Source organism: Budorcas taxicolor, chromosome 4 (assembly GCF_023091745.1).
Source record: "Budorcas taxicolor isolate Tak-1 chromosome 4, Takin1.1, whole genome shotgun sequence".
Lineage (NCBI taxonomy): Eukaryota > Metazoa > Chordata > Mammalia > Artiodactyla > Bovidae > Budorcas > Budorcas taxicolor.
The window spans coordinates 34,568,030-34,594,678 of NC_068913.1; the positions used below are offsets into that span (position 1 = coordinate 34,568,030).

A 26,649-nucleotide genomic window follows, 5' to 3' on the forward strand; every position below is an offset into this window, starting at 1 on the left:
ATGCCAAAGCCTTTGACTGTGTGGATCACCACAAACTGTGGAAAATTCTGAAAGAGATGGGAATACCAGACCAGCTGACCTGCCTCTTGACAAATCTGTATGCAGGTCAGGAAGCAACAGTTAGAACTGGACATGGCACAACAGACTGGTTCCAAGTCAGGAAAGGAGTACATAAAAGCTGAGTATTGTTACCATGCTTATTTAACGTATATGCAGAGTACATCATGAGAAATGCTAGGCTGGAGAAAGCACAAGGTGGAATCAAGATTGCTGGGAGAAATATCAATATTTCTCAGACATGCAGATGTCACCACCTTTATGGCAGAAAGCGAAGAACTAAAGATCCTCTTGATGAAAGTGAAAGAGGAGAGTGAAAAAGTTGGCTTAAAGCTCAACATTCAGAAAACGAAGATCATGGCATCTGGTCCCATCACTTCATGACAAATAGGTGGGGAAACAATGGAAAAAGTGTTAGACTTTATTTTGGGGGGCTCCAAAATCACTGCAGATGGTGATTGCAGCCATGAAATTAAAAGATGCTTTCTCCTTGGAAGAAAAGTTATGACCAACCTAGACAGAATATTAAAAAGCAGAGACATTACTTTGCCAACAAATGTCCGTCTAGTCAAAGCTATGGTTTTTCCAGTGGTCATTTATGTATGTGAGAGTTGGGCTATAAAGAAAGATGAGTGTCATAGAATTGATGGTTTTGAACTGTGGTTGTTGGAGAATACTCTTGAGATTCCCTTGGACTGCAAGGAGATCCACCTAGTTCATCCTAAAGAAGATCAGTCCTGAATATTCATTGAAAGGACTGATGTTGAAGCTGAAATTCCAATACTTTGGCTGCCTGATGGAAAGAACTGACTCATTGGAAAAGACCCTGTTGCTGGAAAAGACTGAAGGCGGGAGGAGAAGGGGATGACAGAGGGCGAGATGGATGGATGGCATCACCGACTCAATGGACATGAGTTTAAGGAAACTCCGGGAGTTGATGATGGACAGGGAGGCCTGTGGTGCTGCAGTCCATGGGGTCCCAGAGTCAGACATGACTGAGTGACTGAACTGAACTGAACTGAATATAGGCAAATACTTCAGGCCACCGATAGAGGGCGCTCTCTAACTGTACATAATACATTCTCACTCTGCTCTCCTCTAGCTCAGTTGAGCTAGGACTTGGAGATGATTGACCTGTAGTAAGGCAGCTTTCAGTCCATTCTGAAGGAGATCAGCCCTGGGATTTCTTTGGAAGGAATGATGCTAAAGCTGAAACTCCAGTACTTTGGCCACCTCAAGCGAAGAGTTGACTCATTGGAAAAGACTCTGATGCTGGGAGGGATTGGGGGCAGGAGGAGAAGGGGACGACAGAGGATGAGATGGCTGGATGGCATCACTGACTTGATGGACGTGAGTCTGAGTGAACTCCGGGAGTTGGTGATGGACAGGGAGGCCTGGCGCGCTGCGATTCATGGGGTCGCAAAGAGTTGGACACGACTGAGCAACTGAACTGAACTGAACTGAAGGCAGCTTTGTGTGGTTTTTTCCTTGCCTTCATGGTGAACCTCAACCTCGGGAGCCTTGACCATCTTCCATCAAGTAGCTCTTACTTGTTTGTCGTTGTTAAAGCTGTTGTCATTGTAAAGTTATTGTAACATTTCTTTAATTAATAGGAATTTTACAAATATTTTACACTAGGTTTGAAGTTTAGTTAGGATTGTCACAGTCTTTCTAGTGGTCTAGTTAGCAGGTTGAATAGGCTTTGAGTTGTCATCCCATAGCTCTGTTCTCCCCATAAGTGAGTGAAAGGTGTTCAGTCATACCTGACTCTTTGTGACCCCATAGACTGTAGACTCTGTCCATGGGGATTCTCCAGGCAAGAATACTGGAGTGGGTAGCCATTCCCTTCTCCAGGGGATCTTCCTGACCCAGGGATTGAACACAAGTCTCCTGCATTGCATGCAGATTCTTTACCGTCTGAGCCACCAGTGAAGCCCTTTCCCCATCAGGCTAGTTATTTTCGTCGTGTGGTTGAAGAACACTGTTTTGTTTTGTTTCTGGATTACAGCAGAAATGCATATATTCAATGTCCTTCTATCAGTTAAATTTATTTTTCTTTTTGATGCTCAGATTGTCCAATCTTTACTAATGGAAATGCCTTTATGTTAATTCCTGTGTACTTCTGACAAGATACATTTGTCATTGCTAACTTTCTTGCTTTCTGGTACAAGATACCACAGGCTGATCTTGGATAGTTCTGGTGCTGGAATCAGTCATTCCTCTAAGGATCCAGAGTTTATCTTATATTTTACAATGAAAGGGAAAAGGAGGCATTTGAGGGAATTCCCTGGCGGTTCCAGTAGTTAAGACGGCAAAGACCAACAAGGAAATAATTACTATAAAAAAAGGGGTTAGGGACTTTGCTGGTGGTCCACTGGTTAAGATGCCATGTTTCCACTGCAGGGGGCCTGGTTTTGAACCTAACACAGCCAGAAAAATAAATAAGGAGGCATTTGAGGGTTTTTTGAGGTTCTAAATTACTCATTAATATTTCTTTTCAAAGGATGCTCTTAAGTAAAGGTCAAAAGTTCAACTAGGATAAATAAGATACAAGGATGTAATGTACAGCACAGGGAATATAGCCAATACTTTAAAATAATTATAGATGGAGTATAAGTCAAAAAATAGTGAATAGTTATTCACTGTGCTGTATAACTGAAACTAATAGAGTATTGGAAATCAATTGTATTTCAATTTCTTTAAAACATGTAAACATTGAAAAGTATTTAAGAGACCTTTTTAGATTTGGGATTAACTTTTTGGGCAAGAATACTTCATAGGTAGATAATAATTTTTGAATACTTGGCTCCTTACTAGGCTTTTTCTTTGAGTGTTTTATTTGAGGGGAAATAACTGTAAAGTGATGCAAAGAATCACTACAAAACTTTACAAAAATTGGTAGATAATTTATAATTTTTGAATAACTGAAGAGTGATCTTTATCCCATGTCTGTGTCTAAATTTAACAAAAAGCAAAACACATGACTATAAAGAAAATTTTATATTGAAATTATGAAGAAGTTAGGATTTTCAAAATGCTATGTAAATTTTCCAATTCTGGTAAACTTTAATGAATAAAGAGTAAATTCTTATTACTTCTTTTGGTACAAAATTGCTTTTGTAACTTCTCTGGCATTTATATCCATTCATTTGACCAATGCTGAGAATGCCATGAAGATCCAGGCTCTGTTCTAGTAGTTAGTGATTCTGGAGTGAATAAAACAGGGTTCCTGCCCTCATAGAGTTTACCTTAGGCAGTCGGCAGTCACCGACACCAACAGTAACAAACAGTGCCTGAGTGACCGTCCTGTTCCTCTTCCCAAGTAGCTACGAGAGGCTGTGAAACTGTTCAGTTTGGTACTCTAACCCACGTGGCCAGGACTGAAACCTGGCCAAAACCCACTCTTCCAACTGAGATCAGACACCTGGTTTCAGGACCTAATGAAGCTCTGGTTCTTGATGTTTTGTTGCAGAAGGAATTCAGTGAAAGACAGAGGGATAGGTAAAAAGTGGATTTATTTAGAGACAAACACACTCCACAGAGTGCGGGCCATCTCAGAAGGTAAGAGCAGCCTCGTAATACTGCTGTGGTTAGATTTTATGGGCTGGGTAATTTCATAGGCTAAGTGGGAGGATTATTCCAACTATTGGGGGGAAGGGCAGAGATTTCTAGGAACTGGGCCACCACTCGCTTTTTGGTCTTTGATGATTGGCCTTGGAACTGTCATGGTGCCTGAAGGTGAATCATTTAGCTTGATGATGTGTTACAATGAACTTATATTGAGGCTTAAGGTCCAGTGGAAGTTGACCCATCTGCCATCTTGGACCTGTTTGGTTCTGATCAGTTTATGTCGTGTCCTCAGGCTGTGTCATTATTTTAAAGGTTATGCGCTACCCACTTCCTTCCTGTTTCAACTGTAAGGAGGTAGCTCTTATCCTGTGTTCCTAGGAGAGGAAAAGAGAAGTGTATCCACACCTCATTTTTTGTGGCTTTCCCTGTCTGGAACTTCATTCTGCTCATTTGAGTAAAGTTCTGAATTATTATACTTGTGCTGCGCATGTGTGTGTGCTCAGTTGCTTCATTCGGTCCAATACTGGAGTGGGTTGCCATGTCCCCCTCCAGGGGATCTTCCTGACCCAGGGGTCGAACCTGTGTCTCTTGCGTTGGAGGTGGGTTCTTTACCACTGAGCCACCAGGGAAGCCCCTTGCTCATGCTAGATTAGATCCTTTATCTTCATGAAGATTGTAGCCTAAGATTTTCTCAGTGTGCCCTGTCACAAATAGCGCTGGACTATATCCCGAGAATTATAGTACATCAGGAAATAAATAATACACAGAAGATAGCAAAGGTGTACAGCAGGGGTTTTGGGCATTTGCTGGACTTGCCATCAGAACTCGCCTTGTCAACATCGGCTTCAAATGTGTTAGCTTATCAACATTAAAAATTGCCTCATATCATGGACCTCTGGGGTTACTTAGGAATACTTGGAGCCACAGATATTAAATGGTAGGTTCCAAGTGTTATATGCCTTATGTATAACTAGAGGCTGAAAGCAAAACTTCATCATGAACATCAGCACAGCATCTGAGGTGAGTGGGGAAAGGAGCAAAATGAGGGAGAAAGGATAACCCTGAAGTATGGAGACACAGAACAAGGAATCAAATAAATGAACAGAATAATAGCTTTGAATTGACTGAGCATTGCTATCAAAATATAGAGTATGGGATTCTACATCTTTTAAAAGAGCTTGTAAGTAACAGTAGACTTGAGCCTAATCTCTGAAAGGAAGGAAAGAGACCAAACTGGAAATTTTCTTTTTGTCTTTCATTTAGAATAATGAGTGTAATATTGAGGGTACCAAATTAGAATAATGAGTGTAATATTGAGGGTACCAAAAAAAATGTGTGATTTCATTTTTGACACCAGGGTACTCTGGCTGAAACCCTTGCTTTAAATGCCATTTGCAGCTAAAGACAAAAGAAGGTGATTTGTTGGGAGCAGTGGTTTAGAAATGCTAAAAGGAGGGATGAAAGTTACATTCCAATAAGAAGGAAAACATTTGCTTGACCGTGCAGAAATAGTGGGACATGGTCAACCCTGATCTCCCCCTCACATACCTGGCCCATGTTCTTTTTAGGTATCTTCAGTGATAGCTCTATTCCTGGTTGTTGTTGTTCAGTCGCTAAGTTGTGTCTGACTCTTTGCAGACCCTTGAAGTATATGTAGCACACCAGTCTCCATTGTCCTCAAATATCTCCCAGAGTTTGCTCAAACTCATGTCCATTGAGTCACTGACGCCATCCAACCATCTCATCCTCTGTTGCCCCCTTCTCCTCCTGCCCTCGATCTTTCCCAGCATCAGGGCCTCTTCCAATGAGTTGTCTCTTTGCATCAGGTGGTCGAAGTGTTGGAGCTTCAGCTTCAGCGTCAGTCCTTCCATTGAATAGTCAGGGTCGATCTCCTTTGGGATGGACTGGTCTTCTCATTGTCCAGGGACTCTCGAGAGTCTTCTCCAGCACCACAGTTCATGGGCATCAGTGCTTTGGCTCTCAGTCTTCTTTATGGGCCAAATCTCACATGACTACTGGAAAAACCATACCTTTGACTATATAGATTTTGTCAGCAAAGTGGTGTCTTTGCCTAATTTTCCTTCCAGGGAGCAAGTGTCTTTTAATTTCATGGCTGCAGTCACCATCTGCAGTGATTTTGAAGTCCAAGAAAATGAAACCTGTCACTGTTTCCAATTTTTGCCCTCCTATTTGCCATGAAGTGTTGGGACTGGATGCCATGATCTTAGTTTTTTTAATGTTGAGTTTCAAGCCAGTTTTTTCCTCCTTTGCTTTCACCCTCATAAAGAGACTCTTTAGTTTCTCTTCTCTTCATGCCATTAGAGTGGTGTTATCTGCATATCTGAGGTTGTGAAAAATTTCTTCTGGCAATTTTTTTTTATGTTGAGATATATTTAAAAATCTTTATAATTGAATGATAATTGCTTTACAATATTGAGTTGGCTTCTGCCATATATCAACATGAATCAACCATAGGTATACATATGTCCCCTCCATCTTGAACCCCCCTCCCACTTCCAATCCCATCCTGCTGCCAGCAATCTTGATTCCAGTGTGTGATTCATCCAGCCCAGCATTTCGCATGATATACTCTGCATAGAAGTTAAATAAACAGGGTGACAATATACAGACTTATCTTACTGCCTTCCCAATTTTGAGCCAGTCCATTGTTTCATGTCTGTTTCTAACTGTTGCTTCTTGACCCGCATACAGGTTTCTTGAGAGACAGGTAAGGTGGTCTGGTACTCCCATCTCTTTCAGAATTTTCCACAGTTTGTTGTGATCCACACAGTCAAAGGCTTTTGTGTAGTCAATGAAGCAGAAGTAGATATTTTTCTGGAATTCCCTTGATTTCTCTATGATCCAGTGAATGCTGGCAATTTGATCTCTGGTTCCTCTACCTTTTCTAAACCCAGCTTTTACATCTGGAAGTTCTTGGTTCATGCCCTGGTAAAGCCTAGCTTGAAGGATTTTGAGTATAACCTGAATATCACGTGAAATGAGTGTAGTTATATGGTAGTTTGAACAATCTTTGGCATTGCCCTTCTTTGGGATTGAAATGACAAATGAAATTTTCAAGTCCTGTGACTACTCAGTTTTCCAAATCTGATGCCATACTGCATGCAGCACTTTAACACTTAATCTCTTCTGCTTCTATTAGGTCCTTACGATTTCTGTCATTTAACAAGCTCATCCGTGCATGAACTGTTCCTTTGGTATCTCTAATTTCCTTGAAGAGATTTCTAGTCTTTCCCATTCTGTTGTTTTCCTCTATTTCTTTGCATTGTTCTTTTAAGAAGCCCTTCTTATCTCTCCTTGCTATTCTCTGGAACTCTGCATCTTTCCCTTTCTCCTTTGCCTTTTGCTTCTCTTCTTTCCTCAGCTATTTGTAAAGCCTCCTCAGAGAACCACTTTTCCTTCTAGCATTTCTTTCTCTTTGGGATGGTTTTAGGCACTGCCTCCTGTACAGTGTTATTAACCTCTGTCCATAATTCGTCCGGCACTCTGTCTACCAGGTCTAGTCCCTTGAATCTATTAATTACCTCTACTGTATAATCATAAAGGATTTGATTTAGGTCATACCTGAATGGCCAAGTGGTTTTTCCCTACTTTCTTCAATTTAAGCCTGAATTTTGCTATAAGGAGCTGATGATCTGAGCCACAGTCAGTGCCAGGTCTTGTTTTTTTGCTGACTGTATAGAGCTTCTCCATCTTTGGCTGCAAAGAACATAATTAATCTGATTTCTGTATTAACCACCTGGTGATGTCCATGTGATGGTAATGGTCATAGTGGAGAGTTCTGACAAAACATGGTCCACCAGAGGAGGGAATGGCAAACCACTTCAGTATTCTTGCCAATAGAACCCCATGAACTATATAAATAGGCAAAAAAATATGACACAGAAAGAAGAGACTGGCTCAAGTTGAAAGGTGTCCAGTATGCTACTGAGGAAGGAAGGAGAAATAGCTCCAAAAAGAATGAAGAGGCTGAGCCAAAGCAGAAACAATGCCCAGTTCTAGATGTGTCTGGTGGTGAGAGTAAAATCCAGTGCTGTAAAGAACAATATGGCATAGGAACCTGGAATGTTAGGTCCATGAATCAAGGTAAATTGGATGTGGTCAAGCAGGAGATGGCAAGCTTGAACGTCAACTTCTTAGGAATCAGTGAACCAAAATGGAGAGGAAAGGGAAAATTTAATTCAGATGACCATTATATCTACTATAACTTTCAGTGGTAAAGAATCTGCCTGCAATGCACGAGGTGCAGGAGACACAGGTTTGACCCCTGGGTCAGGGAGATCCCCTGGAGAAGAAAATAGCAACCCACTCCAGTACTCTTGCCTGAAAAATCCCATAGACAGAGGAACCTGTTGGGCTATAGTCCATGGGGTCACAAAGAGTCAGACACAACCGAAGCAATTAAGCATTCATGCATTATATCTACTACTGTGGGCAAGAGTCCCTTAGAAGAAATGGAGTAGCCCTCATAGTCAACAAAAGAGTCTGAAATGCAGTACTTGGGTGCAATCTCAAAAATGACAGGCTGATCTTGGTTGGTTTCCAAGGCAAACCATTCAACATCACAGTAATCCAAGTCTGTGCCCTAACCACAAATGCCAAGGAACCTGAAGTTGACCAATTTTATGAAGACCTACAATACCTTCTAGAACTAACACTAAAAAAAAAAAAAGATATGCTTTTCATCATAGGAATTGAAACGTAAAAGTAGGAAGTCAAAAGATACATGGAGTAACAAGCAAGTTTGGCTTTGGAGTACAAAATGAAGCAGGGCAAAAGCTAACAAAGTTTTGCCAAGAGAATGCACTGGTCATAGCAAACACCCTCTTCCAGTAACACTAGGGATGACTTTACAAATTGACATCACCAGATGGTCAATACCGAAATCAGAGTGATGATTACATTCTTTGCAGCCGAAGATGGAGAAGCTCTATACAGTCAGCAAAAACAAGGCCTGGAGCTGACTGTGGCTCAGATCATCAGCTCCTTATAGCAAAATTCAGGCTTAAAATAAAAAAGGTCGGGAAAACCACTAGTCCATTCAGATATAACCTAAATCAAATGCCTTATGATTATACAGTAGAGGTGATGAATAGGTTCAAGAGGTTAGATCTGGTAGACAGTACCTGAATAACTATGGACAGAGGTTCATGACATGGTACAGCAGGCAGTGACTAAAACCATCCCAAAGAAAAAGAAATACAAGAAGGAAAAGTGGTTGTCTGAGGAGGGTTTACAAATAGTCGAGGAAAGAAGAGAAACGAAAAGCAAGGGAGAAAGGGAAAAATAGACCCAACTGAATGCAGAGTTCCAGAGAATAGCAAGGAGAGATAAGAAGGACTTCTTTAATGAATAATGCAAAGAAATAGAGGAAAACAATAGAATGGGAAAGACTGGAGATCTCTTCAAGAAAATTGGAGATACCAAAGAAACATTTCATGCAAGAATGGGCATGATAAAGGACAAAAACAGTAAAGACTCACCAGAAGCAGAAGAGATTAAGAAGAAGTGGCAGGAATACACAGAAGAACTATACAGAAAAGGTCTTGAGGACCCGGATAACCATGATGGTGTGATGACTCACCTAAAACCACACATCCTGGAATGTGAAGTTAAGTGGAACTTAGGCTCTGCAAAAGCCTCGGACTGTGTGGATTGCAACAAACTGTGGAAAATTTTTAAAGAAACGGGAACACCAGACTGCCTAACCTGCATCCTGAGAAACCTGTATGCAGGTCAAGAAGTAAGCATTAGAACCTTATATGGAACGACTGACTGGTTCAAAATTGGGAAAGGAATACAGCAAGGCTGTGTATTGTCACTCTGTTTATTTAACTTCTATGCAGAGTACATCATGTGAAATGCTGGGCTGGATGAGGTATAAGCTGGAAGCAAGATTGCTGGGAGAAATATTAACAACTTCAGATATGCAGATGATGCCACTCTAATGGCCAAATGCAAAGAGGAACTAAAGAGCCTCTTGATGAAGGTAAAGGAGAGTGGAAAAGCTGGCTTAAAACTCAGCACTAAAAAGCCAAGATCATGGCACCTGGTTCCATCACTTCATGGCAAATAGGAGTCAAAAACATGGAAGCAGTGGCAAGCTTTCTCTTTGGCTCCCAAATCACTTGGGATGGTGACTGCAACCATGAAATAGAAGACACTTGCTTCTTGGAAAGAAGGCTTTGACAAACCTAAACAGCTTATTAAAAAACAAAGTCAGCACTTTGCTGACATAGGTCTGTATAGTCAAAGTTCTGGTTTTTCTAATAGTCATGTGCAGATGTTCGAGTGGACCATAAAGAAGGCTGAGTGCTGAAGAATTGATGCTTTCAAACTGTGATGTTGGAGAAGACTCTTAGCCCTTTGGCACAGCAAGAAGATGAAACTGGTCAATCCTAAGGGAAATCAACCCTGAATATTCATTGAAAGGACTGATGCTGAAGCTCCAATACTTTGGCCGTGTAATGGGAAGAGCCGACTTATTGGAAAAGACCCTGATGCTGGGAAAGATTGAAGGTAAAGGAGAAGAGACAGCAGAGGATGAGATCGTTGGATAACATCACTGATTCAATGGACATGAACTCGGGTGAGCTTCGGGAGATGGTGAGGGACAGGGAAGCCTTGGCAGTGCTGTAGTCCATGGGGTCAGAAAGAGTCAGGCATGAATTAGTGACTGAACAACAGCAGTGTCCATGTGTAGTGCTGTCTCTTGTATTGTTGGAAGAGGATGTTTACTATGACCAGTGTGTTCTCTTGGAAAAACTCCATTAGCCTTTGCCTTACTTCATTTTGTACTCCGACAGCAAGCTTACCTGTTATTCCAGCTATCTCTTGACTTTCTACTTTTGCATTCCAATCCCTGTGATGAAAAGGATGTATTTTTTTTTGGTGTTAGTTCTAGAAGGTATTGTAGGTCTTCATAGAACTGGTCAATTTCAGATTCTTTGGCATCGGTGGTTGGGACATAGACTTGGATTACATATTCTTTGTATGTATTTTCAGTAATAGCTCTATTCCTGGAACAGAATCTAAATTCTTTAGGTAGCTAATAGGAATGTAAAAAGACAGACTTTTGAGCTGTCTTTTCCTCCCTGAAAACAATCAGCCTAAATTAATTCTCATGCCAAAGAGGCACATTTTTAGGGTGGCAGATATTGCTGCCTTACAGAATTAATAGCCAGAATATTTAAGGACCTTATACAACTCAGTAGCAAAAATAACTTTTTTTTTAAATAGGTGAAGGACTTGAATAGACATTTCTCCAAAGAAGGCGTAGGAATTACCTAGCAGGTATGTGTGGAAAGGTGTTCAACTTCACGAATCACCCGGGAAAAAATTAAAAGTAGAACTACTGTATGCCCCCTCAGTCCCACTTCTGAGTATTTACCCAAAGGGAGGGAAATTAGTATTGTTATCAAACCCAAGTTCCTGTGCCCCATGCACAGTGAGACCTAACAAACTGAACAGTCAGACTTGGGAGCAAGGAAAGGTTTGCTGATCAAAAGGGTGCTGACCAAGACGATGGAAGACAAAGGTTTGTCTCAGATGCATCTTACTGGCTGGCATAGTGGTCTTAAAAGCAACAGTTGGGATGAGGGTTGCAGGGGCCATGACCTTCTTCTCATTGGTTAGTGGTAATGTAACAGGATGGTATTTCAGGAATCTTAATCATCGACCTTTCAGCCAGTCTGAGGTCCAGTGCTTGTACCTAGTATGTCATCCCCATCCCCCACCTGGGTGGGGGTCTTAGTTCCTACAGAACAACTCAAAAATATGTGTCAGGTTGTTAGGTATATCCCTTGAGGAGGAATTAAGACTCTGTTATCACTGAGCTATTTTTTTTTTAGTGTTTTATCTTTAATTGGAAGATAATTACTTTACAATATTGTGTTGGTTTCTGCCATACAGCAACATTCTTGAACCTCCCTCCCACCTCCCACCTCATCTCATCCCTCTAGGTTGTCAAGGAGCACCAGATTTAGGCTCCCTGCGTTATACAGCATATTCCCACTGGCTATCTACTTTACATATGGTAACATACATGTGTCCATGTTACTCTCAATTGGTCCACCGTCTCCTTCCCCCACTGTGTCCATAAGTCTTTTCTCTGTGGCTGTGTCTCCACTTGCACCCTGAAAGTAGGCTTATCAGTACCACCTTTCTAGATTCCCTATATATATGTGAATATAAGAAGTTTGTTTTTTTCTTTCTGACTTATCTGTTTGATAGGCTCTTGGTTCATCCACCTCACTAGAACTGACTCAAATGCATTTCTTTTTATGGCTTAGTATTCCGTTGTATATATGTACCACAGCTTCTTTACCTATTCATCTGTTGATGGGTATCTAGGTTTCTTCCATGTCCTAGCTATTATAAATAGTGCTGCAGTGAACACTGGGGTATATGTTTTTTTCAATTACTGTTTTCTCGAAGTATATGCCCAATAGTAGGATTGTTGGGTCATATGGTAGTTTTATTCCTAGTTTTTAAAGGAATATCCATACTGTTATACTGGAGAAGGAAATGGCAACCCACTCCAGTATTCTTGCCTGGAGAATCCCATGGACAGAGGAACCCAGCAGGCTACAGTCCAGAGGGGTTACAAAGAGTCGGACACAACTGAGTGACTGAACAACAACAACAATATTCTGTTATATATAGTGGCTGTATGAATTTACATTCCCACCAACAGTGCAAGGGGGTTTCCTTTTCTCTACACCCTCTCCAGCATTTATTATTTGTAGATTTTTTGATGATGGCCATTCTGACTGGTATGATGTAATACCTCATTGTAGTTTTGATTTTCATTTCTCTAATAATGAGCAATGTTGAGCATTTTTCTATGTGACTGTTGGCCATCTGTATGTCTTCTTTGGAGAAATGTCTGTTTAGGTCTTCTGCCCATTTTTTGATTGGATTGTTTGTTTTTCTGATATTGAGCTGCATGAGCTACTTGTATATTTTGGAGATTAATCTTTTGTCAGTTGTTTTATTTGATGTTATTTTCTCCCATTCTGAGGGTAGTCTTCACCTTTTTTATAGTTTCCTTTGCTGTGCAAAAACTTTTTATTAGTTAGGTCCCACTTGTTTATTTTTATTTCCATTACTCTAGAAGGTGGCTCATAGAGGATCTTGGTGTAATTTTTGTCAAAAAGCATTCTGCCTGTATTTTCCTCTAAGAATTTTATAGTTTCTGGTCTTAGCATTTGGTCTTTAATCCATTTTGAGTGTATATTTGTGTGTGGTATTAGGAAGTGTTCTAATTTCATTCTTTAACGAGTAGCTGTCAGTTTTCGCAGTGCCACTTATGGAAGAGACTGTCTTTTCTCCATTGTATGTTCTTGCCCCCTTTGTCAAGGACAAGGTGACCATCGGTGTGTAATTTTATCTCTGGGCATTCCATCTTGTTCCATTGGTCTATATTTCTGCTTTTGTGCCAGTACTATATTATCTTGGTGATTGTAGCTTTGTAGTATAGTCTGAAGTCAGGAGGTTGATTCCTCCAGCTCCATTCTTTTCCTTCAAAATTGCTTTGCCTTTTTGGGGTCTTTTGTGTTTCCATACAAGTTGTGAAATTTTTTTGTTTTAGTTTTGTGAAAAATGCCATTGGTAATTTGATAGAGATTGCATTGAATCTGTGGATTGCTTCTGGTAGGATTGTCATTTTCACAGTGTCCATTTCTCCCAATCCAGGAACATGATATATCTCCCCAATTGTTTGTATCATCTTTGATTTCTGTTGTCAGTCCGCTATAATTTTCTGTTTATGTGAGCTGTTGTTTCTTGACTGCTTTTCCTTTGTGTCTGCATTCCCTCATTTCCCTAAATTCAAAATTGCTTGAATCTCTTCTTTGGAACTCAGGGAAGGCCTAGGAGATTAAAGCCTTTCTCTTGAAGCGATAGCACACTGTCATGTTAATTTCAGCGTTAGTAATAGTAACCAAGAGATAGAGGTAATTTCAGTGTCCATGTGTCCATGGATGAATGGATAAAGAATATGTGATATATAAAGACACTGTGTCTATATACAAACATATACAATGGATGATAATGCAGCCTTAAAAATGAAGGAAATCCTACCATTCATGACAACATGGATGACATTATGCTAAGTGAAATAAACTAGATGCAGAAAGACAAAAACTGTATGATCCCACTTATATGTGAACTCCAAAGAAGTCAAATTCACAGAATGACTGTGGAATGGAATGAAATGATTGTTAGCAGAGCCTGGAGAGGCAGGGATTTAGGGAGATTAAGTTCAGGAGTACAGAGTTTCTATTATGTAAGATGAACAAATTCTGGAGATCTAATGCATGACAAAGTGACTGTAGTTAACATTATTGTATACTTGAAATTTTCTAACAGGGTAGATCTTAAGTGTTCTCATCACAAAAAAAGAAGTTAACTATGTTAGGTGTTGGATGTGTTAATTAGTTTGAGTGTGATTATTATTTCACATTGTATATCAAATCATCAAGTTGTTTACTTTAAATATACAATTTTAAATTATCAATTATACTTCAGTAAAGCTGAGGAGGATAAGACTGAATTGTGTGGGTGTGGCCAAATTCCTAAATAATTCCTACTGAGAATCTAAAGAGAAATTAGTTATCCACCAATTCAGAGGTAAATACTACAGGAAAGCTGTTAAAAATTAGCTGGAATACATATATTATTTCTACTCTCTTAGTAAATTAAACAATTTTCTCTTAGTGCATCTTTCTGTAGAATTATTGACCTTAAATGTTAGCAGCAGGCCGAGCTCCTTCAGACAGTTGGGAAATAGGAATGTCTCTCTACTGGTACATTTTGATCAGGACCTCGCTGCTAGAACAAATGAACTGCTTGTCTGTTTATCACCGGAAGAGAACTCTGGTCAAGATTTGGAATTCAGGGGTGGTGTTCTCAACCTAACCAGTTCACTTGCCTGCCCCCTAGTGTACGGGGGTGGTAAGAGCAAGGGTCCCCATACCAGGATCCTCCAGGAAGCTTTCCTTTCCACAGCCGCAGGGCAAGCGCTAGGATTTCCTCTGTCCACATTCCTCACAGATGGTGGGAACCAGGTGTGGCATGGATGAAAAACTAGGCCTGTTCAATACACTGAAATCTCTTATATCCTGTTCCAGAGGACAGGCAGGTTCCCACAGAAAAAGACAATATTTAATTCATCAATGGGCAAAAATTATCCACGGGCAAATAGTGTGTAAAAAGTTCTGTGAAAATTCAGTCCCTTTTTCCATTCTATGTGGTGTAAAAGTTTTCACTTTCCTCAATATTCTGAAGTGGAGGTGGTGCACTTACTTTTCATTAACTGAGTTTTGCCAGTGTCCTTTCCTCAGATGCCTATGTGCCTTTCTTGTATTCTGCTGTGAATATTTCCTGTGGGCCAGTTATGACTTCGAGATTCTGTTCTCCAGTGAAAACCACTGGAAACCCTAAAGAGTATGTGAAAGAGAAAAATGTAGTAATAGAGCCCAAAATAAAGATAGTTTATTTTAATAGATTCTCTGGCCATTAACCACCATTTCTGCTTTACACAATTTTTCTGTCAGTCTTAGAAGTTTTCTAATCCCTCTTTACTGTTTTTGTAAAAACTAATGTTAAAGTACCCTAGAACCTTTTAAAAATGTACCTTTAAAGTACTTTTTAAAATGTACCTTTTTAAAATGTTTCATTCCTTCCCTAGTGAAATGAAATAGTTGAACCTTGCCTAAGGTAGTATCTTAATGGGAGACATTCTCACTGAACTCTGCCTATTTCATTTCTAGCATTCCAATTTTAGGAGAAAGTCTGTTGTTTACATCAGATAATGTTTCTTTATGGACATAGTGGAACAAATGTTTTAAATGCACACAGATAAAATCAGATCTCTGTAAAATGAGAATATTTGTTTGTAGCTTGTAGAGACATTTAAAAGTGGGATTACTCCATTAGAATCATGGTTAATAGCCAGTGGTGTTGTGCAGGTTGGCCTTCTCAGTGCAGGATTGTCATGCTAGCTAGTACACTGATGACTGTCTGCCACCCACAACAGGACTGTGGTCTCTGAAAGTTAGTGGAAAGCACATTTTACTTCCTGCCTCTGAGCTGATTGTTCAGAACCTTGGGACACTAAAGTCCTGGACTCCTGCTTGAGAATGCAGGTTGCCTAGGTGATATTTTAAGGTATTTTAGAGGTAGAATTAGAGCTTTGCAAAAAGAATTATGCTTTTAATTGAACTAACAGTTCAAATGTTGAATTAGTTTTGTGAAATTGAAATATTGGCAGAAAGCTAGTTCTTTTCTAAGTTGTATTAATGAGTAATAGCTTTACAAAAGATGAAAATAAAACCATGAGTTGTTACAGTGGCTTCATTCTGTAGAAAATTTCCTGTAGAGTATATGGTTCAATGCAGTTGTCATTGAGGAAATTATTTTCATGAAGATTTACTGGTAGTCATTTCTATCAAGAACAGTTACAGGAACCTCATAGTTTTTATTTTATATTTTTCTATATTTTATTTTTATTTAATTCTTTAGTTTACTATTACTTCAACATTGTGAATTTTGAAGCTAGATAATCATACAGATGGAATCTCCACTCTCTTTTATGTTTTTATTGGCATCTGATCACCTGTAACTTTTAAGATATCACCACTATTTTTAGTTAAGATGTCAAGTGCAGCTTGGGTCCCTTAGTCCGTTATAATATCTCTGGGGAAAAGATAGGAAGCCTGAATTTCACAGGTGGCAATTTGTTACAGCAGGTAGAGAAAGAATGAGAAACACATACTGCAGGAGACAGAGCAGTCTTAGCCCAATCAGTCTTCCTGTAGTTCTGTCCCCAGTCTGTTAACATTCCGTTTTTAAAAGGTGCATTTGGGGGCCTAAATTGATACCGTTAGGTTCCTCTGCCATTGCAGAACAGTGAAGACAAAAGCACTCACCATCTTAATATTCACAGGACTGTGCTAAAGAATAATGATTTAAGATCGAGACAAGAGTTAACTGCCCACCTCACCAACCAGTGGCCTTCCCCAGGAGCTCTGGATGTCAATGCTGTTGCCTTGGATACGTTGCTTTACCGAAAACACAATAAACAGTGGTATGAGTAAGTGTAATACTTTTTTTTTTTTTTCCCCGACTAATTACAAACTTAGTTGTACTGAAACATATGACTGTCCACTTTGGTTTCTAATACTTTTCTGAATTCATTATTAGCTCAGAGCAAAAGTAGGATTTAAGACTATTTTGGCTTGGTAAGGTTATATTAAGGCAGTGAATGTGGTAATGTTACAAAGCCAAGGCACCCTGAAGAAGTAAAGACATTGAGAAACGCTTCTGTAGTATTACATTAGCTACCTACTTCTCCTCTACTGAATCTTCAGCCAGTCCTTCAGTTATGTCAGTGAGCTTGTATTTAATGAGCCATCTATATTTGAATTCTAGCTGTGGTGTTTGTTTTTACGTTAGAACTAATTTTCATGCTTGAACACAAAATTCCATGTCATAAAAGGATAGAAAGAAATTTACTTGTTCTTGGTGGGTCTGAAAGAGTTCTGTTCATTTTTCAATAAATCTAATTTTGGGGGGATATTGAAGATAATCACTCCACCCATGGCCACAAGATCCTTTTCCTTTTTCTTTGTCCCAGGATTCAGGACTGTTTCACTTAGAAACTGTTTCCCCTGTTGAGAGCTGCACAATCTTAGGCTCTCTTTCTTCAGGTAGTCTTCATTTCAGAACTTGGAAATCGTGTTACCTTCTTTTGGCTTTTAGTCACTTTCCCATCATGGTAATTGTTTTCAGTGTCTTTATTGTCATATCTTCAGCTGACTTTTCTGATAGTTTTCCCTGCTCCCCCTCCATCTCCTTCGGTTCTCTCTCCCCTTACCTTTGTCCCTCCTTCATCTGTTTCCCTGTCTCCTCCCTCTCTTCTCTCTCCTTTTTTTTTATCCCCCTCTCTCTTTTTTTTTTCTGTTTTTTTTTCTTTTTTTTTTTTTTTAAGAGCCCTTTTAAAAATTTCACTGGTAGTGCATGCATACTCAGTCGTGCCCAACTCTTTGCAACCCCATGGACTGTAGCCTTCCAAGCTCCTCTGTCCATGGGGTTTAACCAGGCAAGACTACTGAAGTGGGTTGTCATTTCCTCTTCCAGGGGTTCTTCCCAACCCAGGGATTGAACCCACGTATCCTGCGTCTCCTGCATTGGCAGGCAGGTTCTTTACCACTGCACCTCCTGGGAAGCCCTTCACTGGTAGAGCAATATACTTCTTTTTGTGCTTCGGAGGCCACCTTTCACTAGGTAATTAGTGGCCTGGCATTTCTACAAGGAATGTCTTAGCACAGACCTAATTTCTGCCTGGTTTCCTCTGTGATTTTTCTCATTTCAGAGATAGAACTCAAAATAAATTTTTACCTTTTGTTGTTTAAAAAAGATTGCTGGAGGCTTTTATGTTTACTTGCCTGTTAGTTTCATTGATTGTTAGAGATAAATAGGGAGCCAGTTATTTACAAAATGAATCAGTAGAACTGTCTTCATCATCTCCTGCACCACACTGAGTATGAGTCAAGGTGTTGACTGGGTCTTTCATGAATTGGAACCTAGTTCCCCTTATATCCTATGTAAGGTATAAATAACTACAATATATCTTATTATGCTAGGATATAATTTTATCTTTCTTTGACACATTTAATGTATGCAAAAATATTTATTTGTATTTCTGATTTATAATTGAGAACTTAGTTTTTTTCTTTTTTTAAATATAAATTTAAAATATAAAATATAAAATTGGAGGTTAATTACTTTTACAATATTGTATTGGTTTTGCCATACATCAACATGAATCCGCCACAGGTGTACACGTGTTCCCCATCCTGAACCCCCTTCCCACCTCCCTTCCCATACCATCCCTCTGGGTCATCCCAGTGCACCAGTCCCAAGCATCCTGTATCATGCATCAAACCTGGACTGGCTATAGCAATACTTGGTATATTTATCTATAACATAAGATGCTCCTGCTTTTATAACTGCAAAAATAATGCTACATCTTGACAAAAGCCTAGTAACTGTGCTTTTTATTGCAAGATCTATGTTGTCACTTTACATAGTGGGTGGTAAAATATTTTAGCAGAAAGACATGTACATACCACTGCCTACCCATAGAGCTGCCCACTGGGGAACCAGTGAGAACATCCAAGTGGAAGATTTATTTCTGGGTTACCTCTGCATGTAGTAATAGTGGCTGTCTTCTACAAAATATTGTAATAGCAACAAGAGTAACTACAGTCTCAGAAAAGAATGCAGCAAAACTGCCTGTTTAGAATGGATCCAGATTTTGTCCCTCTTGACTTGGTTTCTCCATTAGGTTAAGAAAGGATACCCTTTCCTTCCTGGCATCATCAGTCTTTAATCTCGCCAGACCTCTGATGTTGGCACTGCTTTTCTGTGACCCTATTGCCAAACTGATATCCCTGAACAAAAGTACGCACTTGGGGCAGTGCTGAGATCCCCGTACCTAGAGTTTAAAGTCAGGATTTGAACGTATTTCTGTTGCTTCCTTGCTGTTTAACACTAAGCATGACTCCTTGCTTTTTGTTTCTGTACATGGAGTGGGGGTAATGCTTATTTAAACGGAATTGTAAGAGTCATCTGAGGCAGTAAATTGCCTGGCACCTAATCCCTTTCTGATAAGTCTGTATTTATTTATAGTCTATATAATCTTTTCTGTTTGGACTCTCATATAGCCTTATATCTTTCATGTTTGGACAGTACCATTCACCGGATATCCTGCTATTTCTTAGAGAGCTCTTAAAGCCCTATCTAAATTTAAAATGACCAACAAATTCCCAGTTGTTTGAAATTAATAATACCAACTTTTTCATGTAGAAATGGATTTTCAGAACAGAGTAGTACTGTATATAAATCATGTTTGAGACACATCATAGCTTTTCATCAAGATACAGTTTGGGCTCTCCTCAAATTTATAATACAGGCCAAAGCTATAGAACTGAGCCGATCACCAATTTCCTCTTCATTTTATCAGTGTCTTAAATAAGTCCAACAAACATTTGTGAGAAACTGCAAATTGCGAAGGAGGTAGCCAGAGCCTCCTTAACAAGGAATATTAGCTCTCTTAATAATTTGGAGAAAGAAACTGACCCTGTAATGAGTCATTGAAATTTCACGCTAAGGATATGGAAGGTCCGTAGTTAATTTCTCCAGAGGCTCTGTAAATGTATTTGCCCACTTGGGTTTTAGAAGAAAGAGAGTGTGTTGTTTGATGTAATGAATTTTGTGGTAAAATGACCCGTTGGGTAACTTGACTGTGATCACCTTGTCATGGAAGGACCCCTTTCACTAGAGATCTTAAATTTACTTCCATTTCCTACACTGTTTATAAAGCTTTAAACATATCATTTCAAATTTATTTCTAGATTATTTAGACTGACAAGGTTAGTTATGTGGGATTTTATTATATCTCTTCTTTTATTTCAAACATAGGCATATCATTTTAAAAAAATTTAAGGCTTTACAGGCATTTAAGGCATTACTGTAAAAGCTCAACAGTAAATAAATATATAAGGCACACTCCCTAACACGCACACCGAGCAACTGATTCTTTTTTCTTTCCACTAAGTTCTGTTTTAATATATATCTTTATATGCAAAGTCTAGGTCACATGAGCTTGTTAAATATCTGGTATATCATCTTGTTAGATTACCTGTTACATAACTTTGTTAGATTATTCCCATCCCAGATCAGATCCATCGTCACCATATATATATATTCTACTTATACTTTTTTTTAGTTTTCTAAATTTATCATTGTCTTCCAATTTAGCTGCCATTCACAGAATTATTAAGAATTATGAGGTTTTTATGTCCTTTATGATCTACTCCTTAGGCCTGTTTTTCTTAATGATTTCCAGTGCATTAGATATAATCACTTCATGTGTATTCCAGGTTCTCCTTCTCATGTGTGTCTAAAGCACTGAGATTGTAGAAATCTTTTATAAATTACATTTTGTATTGACCTGACTCACATTTTGTCCTCTTTTAAGCTCCCTTTCATCCTTCCATTTTTAGTAAATTAAAAGTTTATAGATGTTCTGCTGTAACAAATGCTTACTTTGTTCCTTAAACATACTTCTGTGGAAATCAAACCAAGAATAAAAAGAATGGATTCCATGCACAGTGATGTGCCTCTGTGTATAGATTGTGTGCATGTATTTGTTTCTGTTTTCTACATGTGGATAGTTTATTCTTCTGTTTATCACACTCTCTGTTGTCCAGTGACTACCAGATAATGTAACTTATTATTGACCTCAAGATGTCTAATGGGCAAATAGGTAATGTAGATTAGCCACAACATTGTGTCTGCATTGATATAAAGTATAAGATTGTAGAAAAATTTACTTATAATTGAATTGACTTATCACTCAGTTTCCTTTGATTTGCCTTTATTTTGGTACCCAGTTCTATATATAGGAGTTTGAATTTGAGTGGTTTTTAAATGTTGCTATAGTAAGAAATTGAATGCTGTGAATTTTGTTATGTCTCAAGTGCTCACAACAGTTCCTACAATTTTAAATTATATTTAACAATGTAATGGCATAGAGTAAACTGTGAACTTTTATATAGTCAACACATGACTCTTACTATCTGGGTTCCTATTTTGATTAAGCTCTTGCCGTTTAAAAAATTCAACTCTGAGAAATAGGAACAGACTGTTACCTGGTTTGGTGTATCTGGTGATGGTGGTGATTTAGTCGCTAAGTCATGTCCGACTCTTGCGACCCCATGGACTGTACCCTGCCAGGGTACCTCTGTCCATAGGATTCTCCAGGCAAGAATACTAGATAGGGTTACTATTTCCATCTCCAGAGGATCTTCCCAACCCAGCGATTGAACCTGGGTCTTCTGCATTGCAGGCAGATTCTTTACCAACTTAGCTACAAAAGAAAGAAAGAAAGTGAAGTCTCTCAGTTGTGTCCGACTCCTTGTGATCCCATGGACTGTAGCCTACCAGGATCCTCTGTCCATGGAATTTTCCAGGCAAGAATACTGGAATGGGTTGCCATTTCCTTCTTTAGGGATCTTCCCAACCCAGGGATCGAACCTGGGTTGCGAGCAGTTTACCATCTGAGGCCACTAGGGAAGCCTGACTTAGCCATGGGATACCCTTAAATCTTACAGTGTGGTTTTAGTGAGTATAGGATTCCAAGATAAGACTTTTAAAGACACAACTCCAATAGATAGTTTACTCCATGGCAACAAAATGTTTGTCAGATGGAGTTGCCAGTTACATTGCAAATATGATAAAAAAAAAAAAGTGGTAACCAAAGCCATTCTTTGTCATTACTGAAAGCAGCCGAACTAGATTCCTGTCAGATGCTGGGAAATAGGTTCATGCAAGGAAGATATTGTATAGTACTAATAAGATATTCATAATGTCTTATTCATATTCATAGCTTATTCATAATATCTTATGAATAAGGTGCTTAGTTTTGGCTTGGAATTTTTATTTTTGCTTCAAAATATCATTGTCTACCAAATTCTATTTTTATTTCCATTGGCCTTTGGTGAAGTACATAAAGCCTGTAAGCTCAAGGATTATCCCCTAAAGGGTAGAGAGGTCCTGAAGTCACTTTGGATGTAGAAGTGCGATTCTCTGAAAGGTACTTCAGCAGGTCACACAGGAAGCACACCCCTCATAAGATGTCTTCCTGCACTTTCCTCCCTCAGTGGGTGACCCAGTCTTGGAGAGCCTGTAAATGTGTGCCACCAAGTTCTCAGTCCTTAGTCACAGAGACTTTTTAATTCTGGGTTTTTTGTTGTTTGTAAATATTTCCATTCATACATTTTTAGTTGAATAATATCAACATGAATAAGTTTTCTATAGTGAAATAGCAGCATCAGAAACATCCTAAGCCCTTCATTTTATTTATTTTTTATTTATTTTTTAATTTTTTTAATTTTTTTTTTAGCCCTTCATTTTAAAAGGCAAGTCTTCTACCAGTTAGACACAGAAAAATAACTTGGAAAAGAAACTTATTTATACCTTCCTTTATTAAATTCTTCCATTCCTGCTTCCTGCTATCGCTAAAGAAATAAAATTTCACTGGAAATCAAGGGAAATTGTCAGTGCTTTGATTAAATACAGTATAGTTTCCATGATCTGTCTTAGCAAACTGAGCTGCTGTTTAAGAAGGGCTTCTAATAGGAAGCCGAGTCTTTTCTCTTTACACTAGAGAGGAGATAGTGTAGTAATTATTGGGAGAGAGTTAGAGCCAGGCTACCAAGTGCAACGGAGAAGGCGACGGCACCCACTCCAGTACTCCTGCCTGGAAAATCCCATGGACAGAGGAGCCTGGTGGGCTGCAGTCCATGGGGTCGCTAAGAGTCGGACACGACTGAGCGACTTCACTTTCACCTTTCACTTTCATGCATTGGAGAAGGAAATGGCAACCCAGTCCAGTGTTCTTGCCTGGAGAATCCCAGGGATGGAGGAGCCTGGTGGGCCGCCATCTATGGGGTCGCACAGAGTCAGACACGACTGAAGTGACTTAGCAACCAGGTGCAAATCTCATCTCCTGTGTCCCAGTCCTCTTCTGTAAAGTGGGGATGATAATAATTCCAACCTCTTCTGGTAGCCATGAGCATTAAGGAACTTAATATATATGTACATGTAGAACAGTGCCTAGCATTTGATAAGTACTATATAAATATATATAAATACAAATATTGGGTATCATTTTTTAATTATTTATTTTACTTTACAATATCGTATTGGTTTTGCCATACATTGACTTGAATCTGCCATGAGTGTACATGTGTTCCCCATCCTGAACCCCACTCCCATGTCCCTCCCCATCCCATCCCTCTGGGTCATCCCAGTGCACCAGCCCCAAGCACCCTGTCTCATGCATCAAACCTGGACTGGCGATTAGTTTCACATATGATATTTTACATGTTTCAGTGCCATTTTCCCATATCATCCCGCCCTCGCCCTCTCCCACAGAGTCCAAAAGGCTGTTCAATACATCTGCGTCTCTTTTGTTGTCTTGCACACAGATTTATCGTTACCTTCTTTCTAAATTCCATATATATGTGTTAGTATACTGTATTGGTGTTTTTCTTTCTGGGTATTATTTTTTGTTACATGTTATGTATTTGTGTTATCTGTTACAATTATCTCTGAAGTTTCCTACAGAGACTATCTTGCTATTTAAAATTATGAGTAAGAACTTTTATACTCTCAACATTTGAAGTCATCACTGTTGTAAAGTGAGAAAGTGCTCACATTGTAAGCTAGGAAGCTATTCTGTCACCTCACCTTCACCTCATTTCTTAAAGGAAAAAACAAATAGGTGCCAGTTATATCCCCTGTATACTTAATACACACACACCAGTTAAATCTGTGAGCCTCCTCTTGTGTGTATGAATAGAGAAGTGAAGTCGCTCAGTTGTGTCTGACTCTTTGCGACCCCGTGGACTGTAGCCCACCAGGCTCCTCTGTCCATGGGATTCTCCAGGCAAGAATACTGGAGTGGGTTGCCAATTCAAGAGCTATGTAATAGGTCACTTAGATTATATATATTTTCTACAATATTATTATAACACTTCTAGGAAATTAGATAGGGTTTGACTACCTTTGGAAATAAGTGTTGAACCTGAAAAATGTGTTCCTCTTCCTGGATCATTTATATTTAGAAATAATACTGAGCTTTGTCACATACCTGAAATGTCAGTAATACCATAGCCGCATATATCTCTTTGAGTTGGTTTTATGTTGACAAAACAAATATGAGGAAGATTTGAACATTTACATTCATTAACTTTTCATTCATAACTGAATTTTCATTTGTTATAATTTATTTCTAGTGAATTTGTTTAATAGAAAATGGGCTCATTCCTATTGATGTTTGGCAGAAACCAACACAATACTGTAAAGCAATTATCCTTGAATTAAAAATAAATAAATTAAAAAGAAAATGGGCTCACAGTTGTCAATAGATGATGGAAGGAGGTTAATCATCTTGAAGGTGTTTTAACACAAACAGGTATTTTACAACCCAACATTTTTAAAATTTCTCAGTGACAGGAATTGATAACAGTAATTTGTTATTTTTATGTAAAAATCATCTGTAATAGTCCCAAGTTATTGTGCTTAGGAGACACAATCCTCATAACAAAAGTTATGTCAGTTTCAGTTTCATTTGTGTATTGAGAGACTTGAGATTTTCTGCACAATTGATAATGACCAGTCAATATCAATGCACAATTGATAATGACAATTGATAATGACCAGAAGTGCCTATTTCTTTACTAACTTGATCATCAAAAGGAACTGAATTTGTTTGACAGGTTGTTTCTCTTTTCCTGTTTTAGTGGATTTAACAACCTCCAAAGAGGGCGGAGGGAAAGATACAACTGTTTCTATTGCCACCATGATACAGATGAAGTTTAGGGGGCAGATGGGGAGAAATGAGCCTGCGATTCAGTAAATTGGAGAAAACCATTAAAGAATATCTCTAGAAGTTTTTTTTTTTAATTGTGGGAATAAGTTAAAGTAGTCTTTCACCTTTGTCTTACAGAAAAAGTTATCAGAGCCTTGACCAGTTATCAGCTGAGGTTAGCCTTTCTCAGACTTCACTGGATCCAGGTCAGTCACAAGAAGGAGATGGAAAACAAGACACATTAAATTTAATCAGTGAAGGTAAGAAAAAAAATTTATTCGAAAATTATGTTTTCCTGCACTGTACGTATTTTAATTGCTAAAGAATAATAGTGACATTTCTGTGAAGCATGCTAGGAATTAAGCTGCCATTATGATTAAAAAGGGTCAACTCTTGTTTTTATCTCATGTGTTTGTAGCTAAACTTCTCAAAAGATATTCTGTAGCTGTTAACCTTTATTTCTTCACTTCCTGTGTTCTTTTTTACCCATTCCATATTGGCTTTTCCCCCCAGTTTGGCTTTCTTTTTTTTCCAAATTGGCTTTTGAGTCTCTGCTACTTACCAAAATGCATTTTATGAAGGTAATCAACTGCTGCCATATTGTTGACATCAGTCCTCTGTTTTTACCCTGTTAAACTTCTCAGCAGTTTTTGATCCAGCTGATGATTACTCATTCTTTTTTTTTTTTGATTACTCATTCTTGAGTTCCTTTTGGTACTTTATTTTCTGAATATGCTGAAAATCGTGGGGAATAAACATAGAAGAGTCTTCTTTCCTGTTACTGCTTTCAGCTGTGTTCTAACCACCCCTCTTTCCATTGAGTTGCATCTTCCTGAACAACATGTTGATCCAGTTTCATAACTTTTGAGGCCACTTTCAATCGTATGATCACATTTCAGTTTCTGAGACACAGTCTGCTTGCTTTTAAACTTCAGTAGAATAGCTGTTTAGAAATTCTTACCTTTCCCACACCCATCCCCCAGGTTTAGGCTAGGTGTGTGACTCTAACACTTTGGATTGGGTAGCTGGTGCTGGAATAATCTGACGCTCACATATTTTTCTTCTGCTCGTCTCAGTTCCACGCTTGGTGATGGGTGAGGTCTAGGGAAAGACAGACCCTGCCTTATTTCAAAGGAACTGTTTTCTTCTGTGCCTCCTCTCTTCTCTTGTCTTTGTTGCAGTAAATGACACCCCCACAGGCGTTATCCTAGACGCTGCTGTTTGCCCTCTAACTGCAAGTCAGCTTGTCAGCAAGTTCTGTCTGCTTCCCATGCAGTGCATGCTGCAGGTATTGATTCATCCTCTCCATTACTACTGCTGTGGTCTAGGCCACCTGAATCAAGCCTCTTGGATGGACTGCTTTCCTCTCTCATTCCTGCCTCCTCTCAATCCATTCTCCATTTAGTGACCAGTAATCATTAAAAAACATAAATCAGAATCTATTGGCCACCCACCTTGAAATTCTGTAACTGCTCTCAGTACTACTCAGAGTCAAAGCCAAACTGCTTTTCGTGGCTTCCTTGTGATCTGGTCCTTACCAGCTTCTGCCTCATATCGGT

The 26,649-nt window shown here is 39.0% G+C and overlaps 1 protein-coding gene across 1 annotated transcript in view; it reads left to right on the forward strand.

The window, feature by feature from the left end:
- Positions 1 to 26,649, forward strand: part of RUNDC3B (RUN domain containing 3B) — a 173,006-nt gene that overhangs the window by 130,749 nt on the left and 15,608 nt on the right. The window contains exons 10-11 of the mRNA XM_052638590.1: positions 16,595 to 16,741; positions 25,229 to 25,350. Of these exons, the coding sequence (XP_052494550.1) occupies positions 16,595 to 16,741; positions 25,229 to 25,350 (269 nt within the window). The remainder of the gene's footprint in view (positions 1 to 16,594; positions 16,742 to 25,228; positions 25,351 to 26,649) is intronic.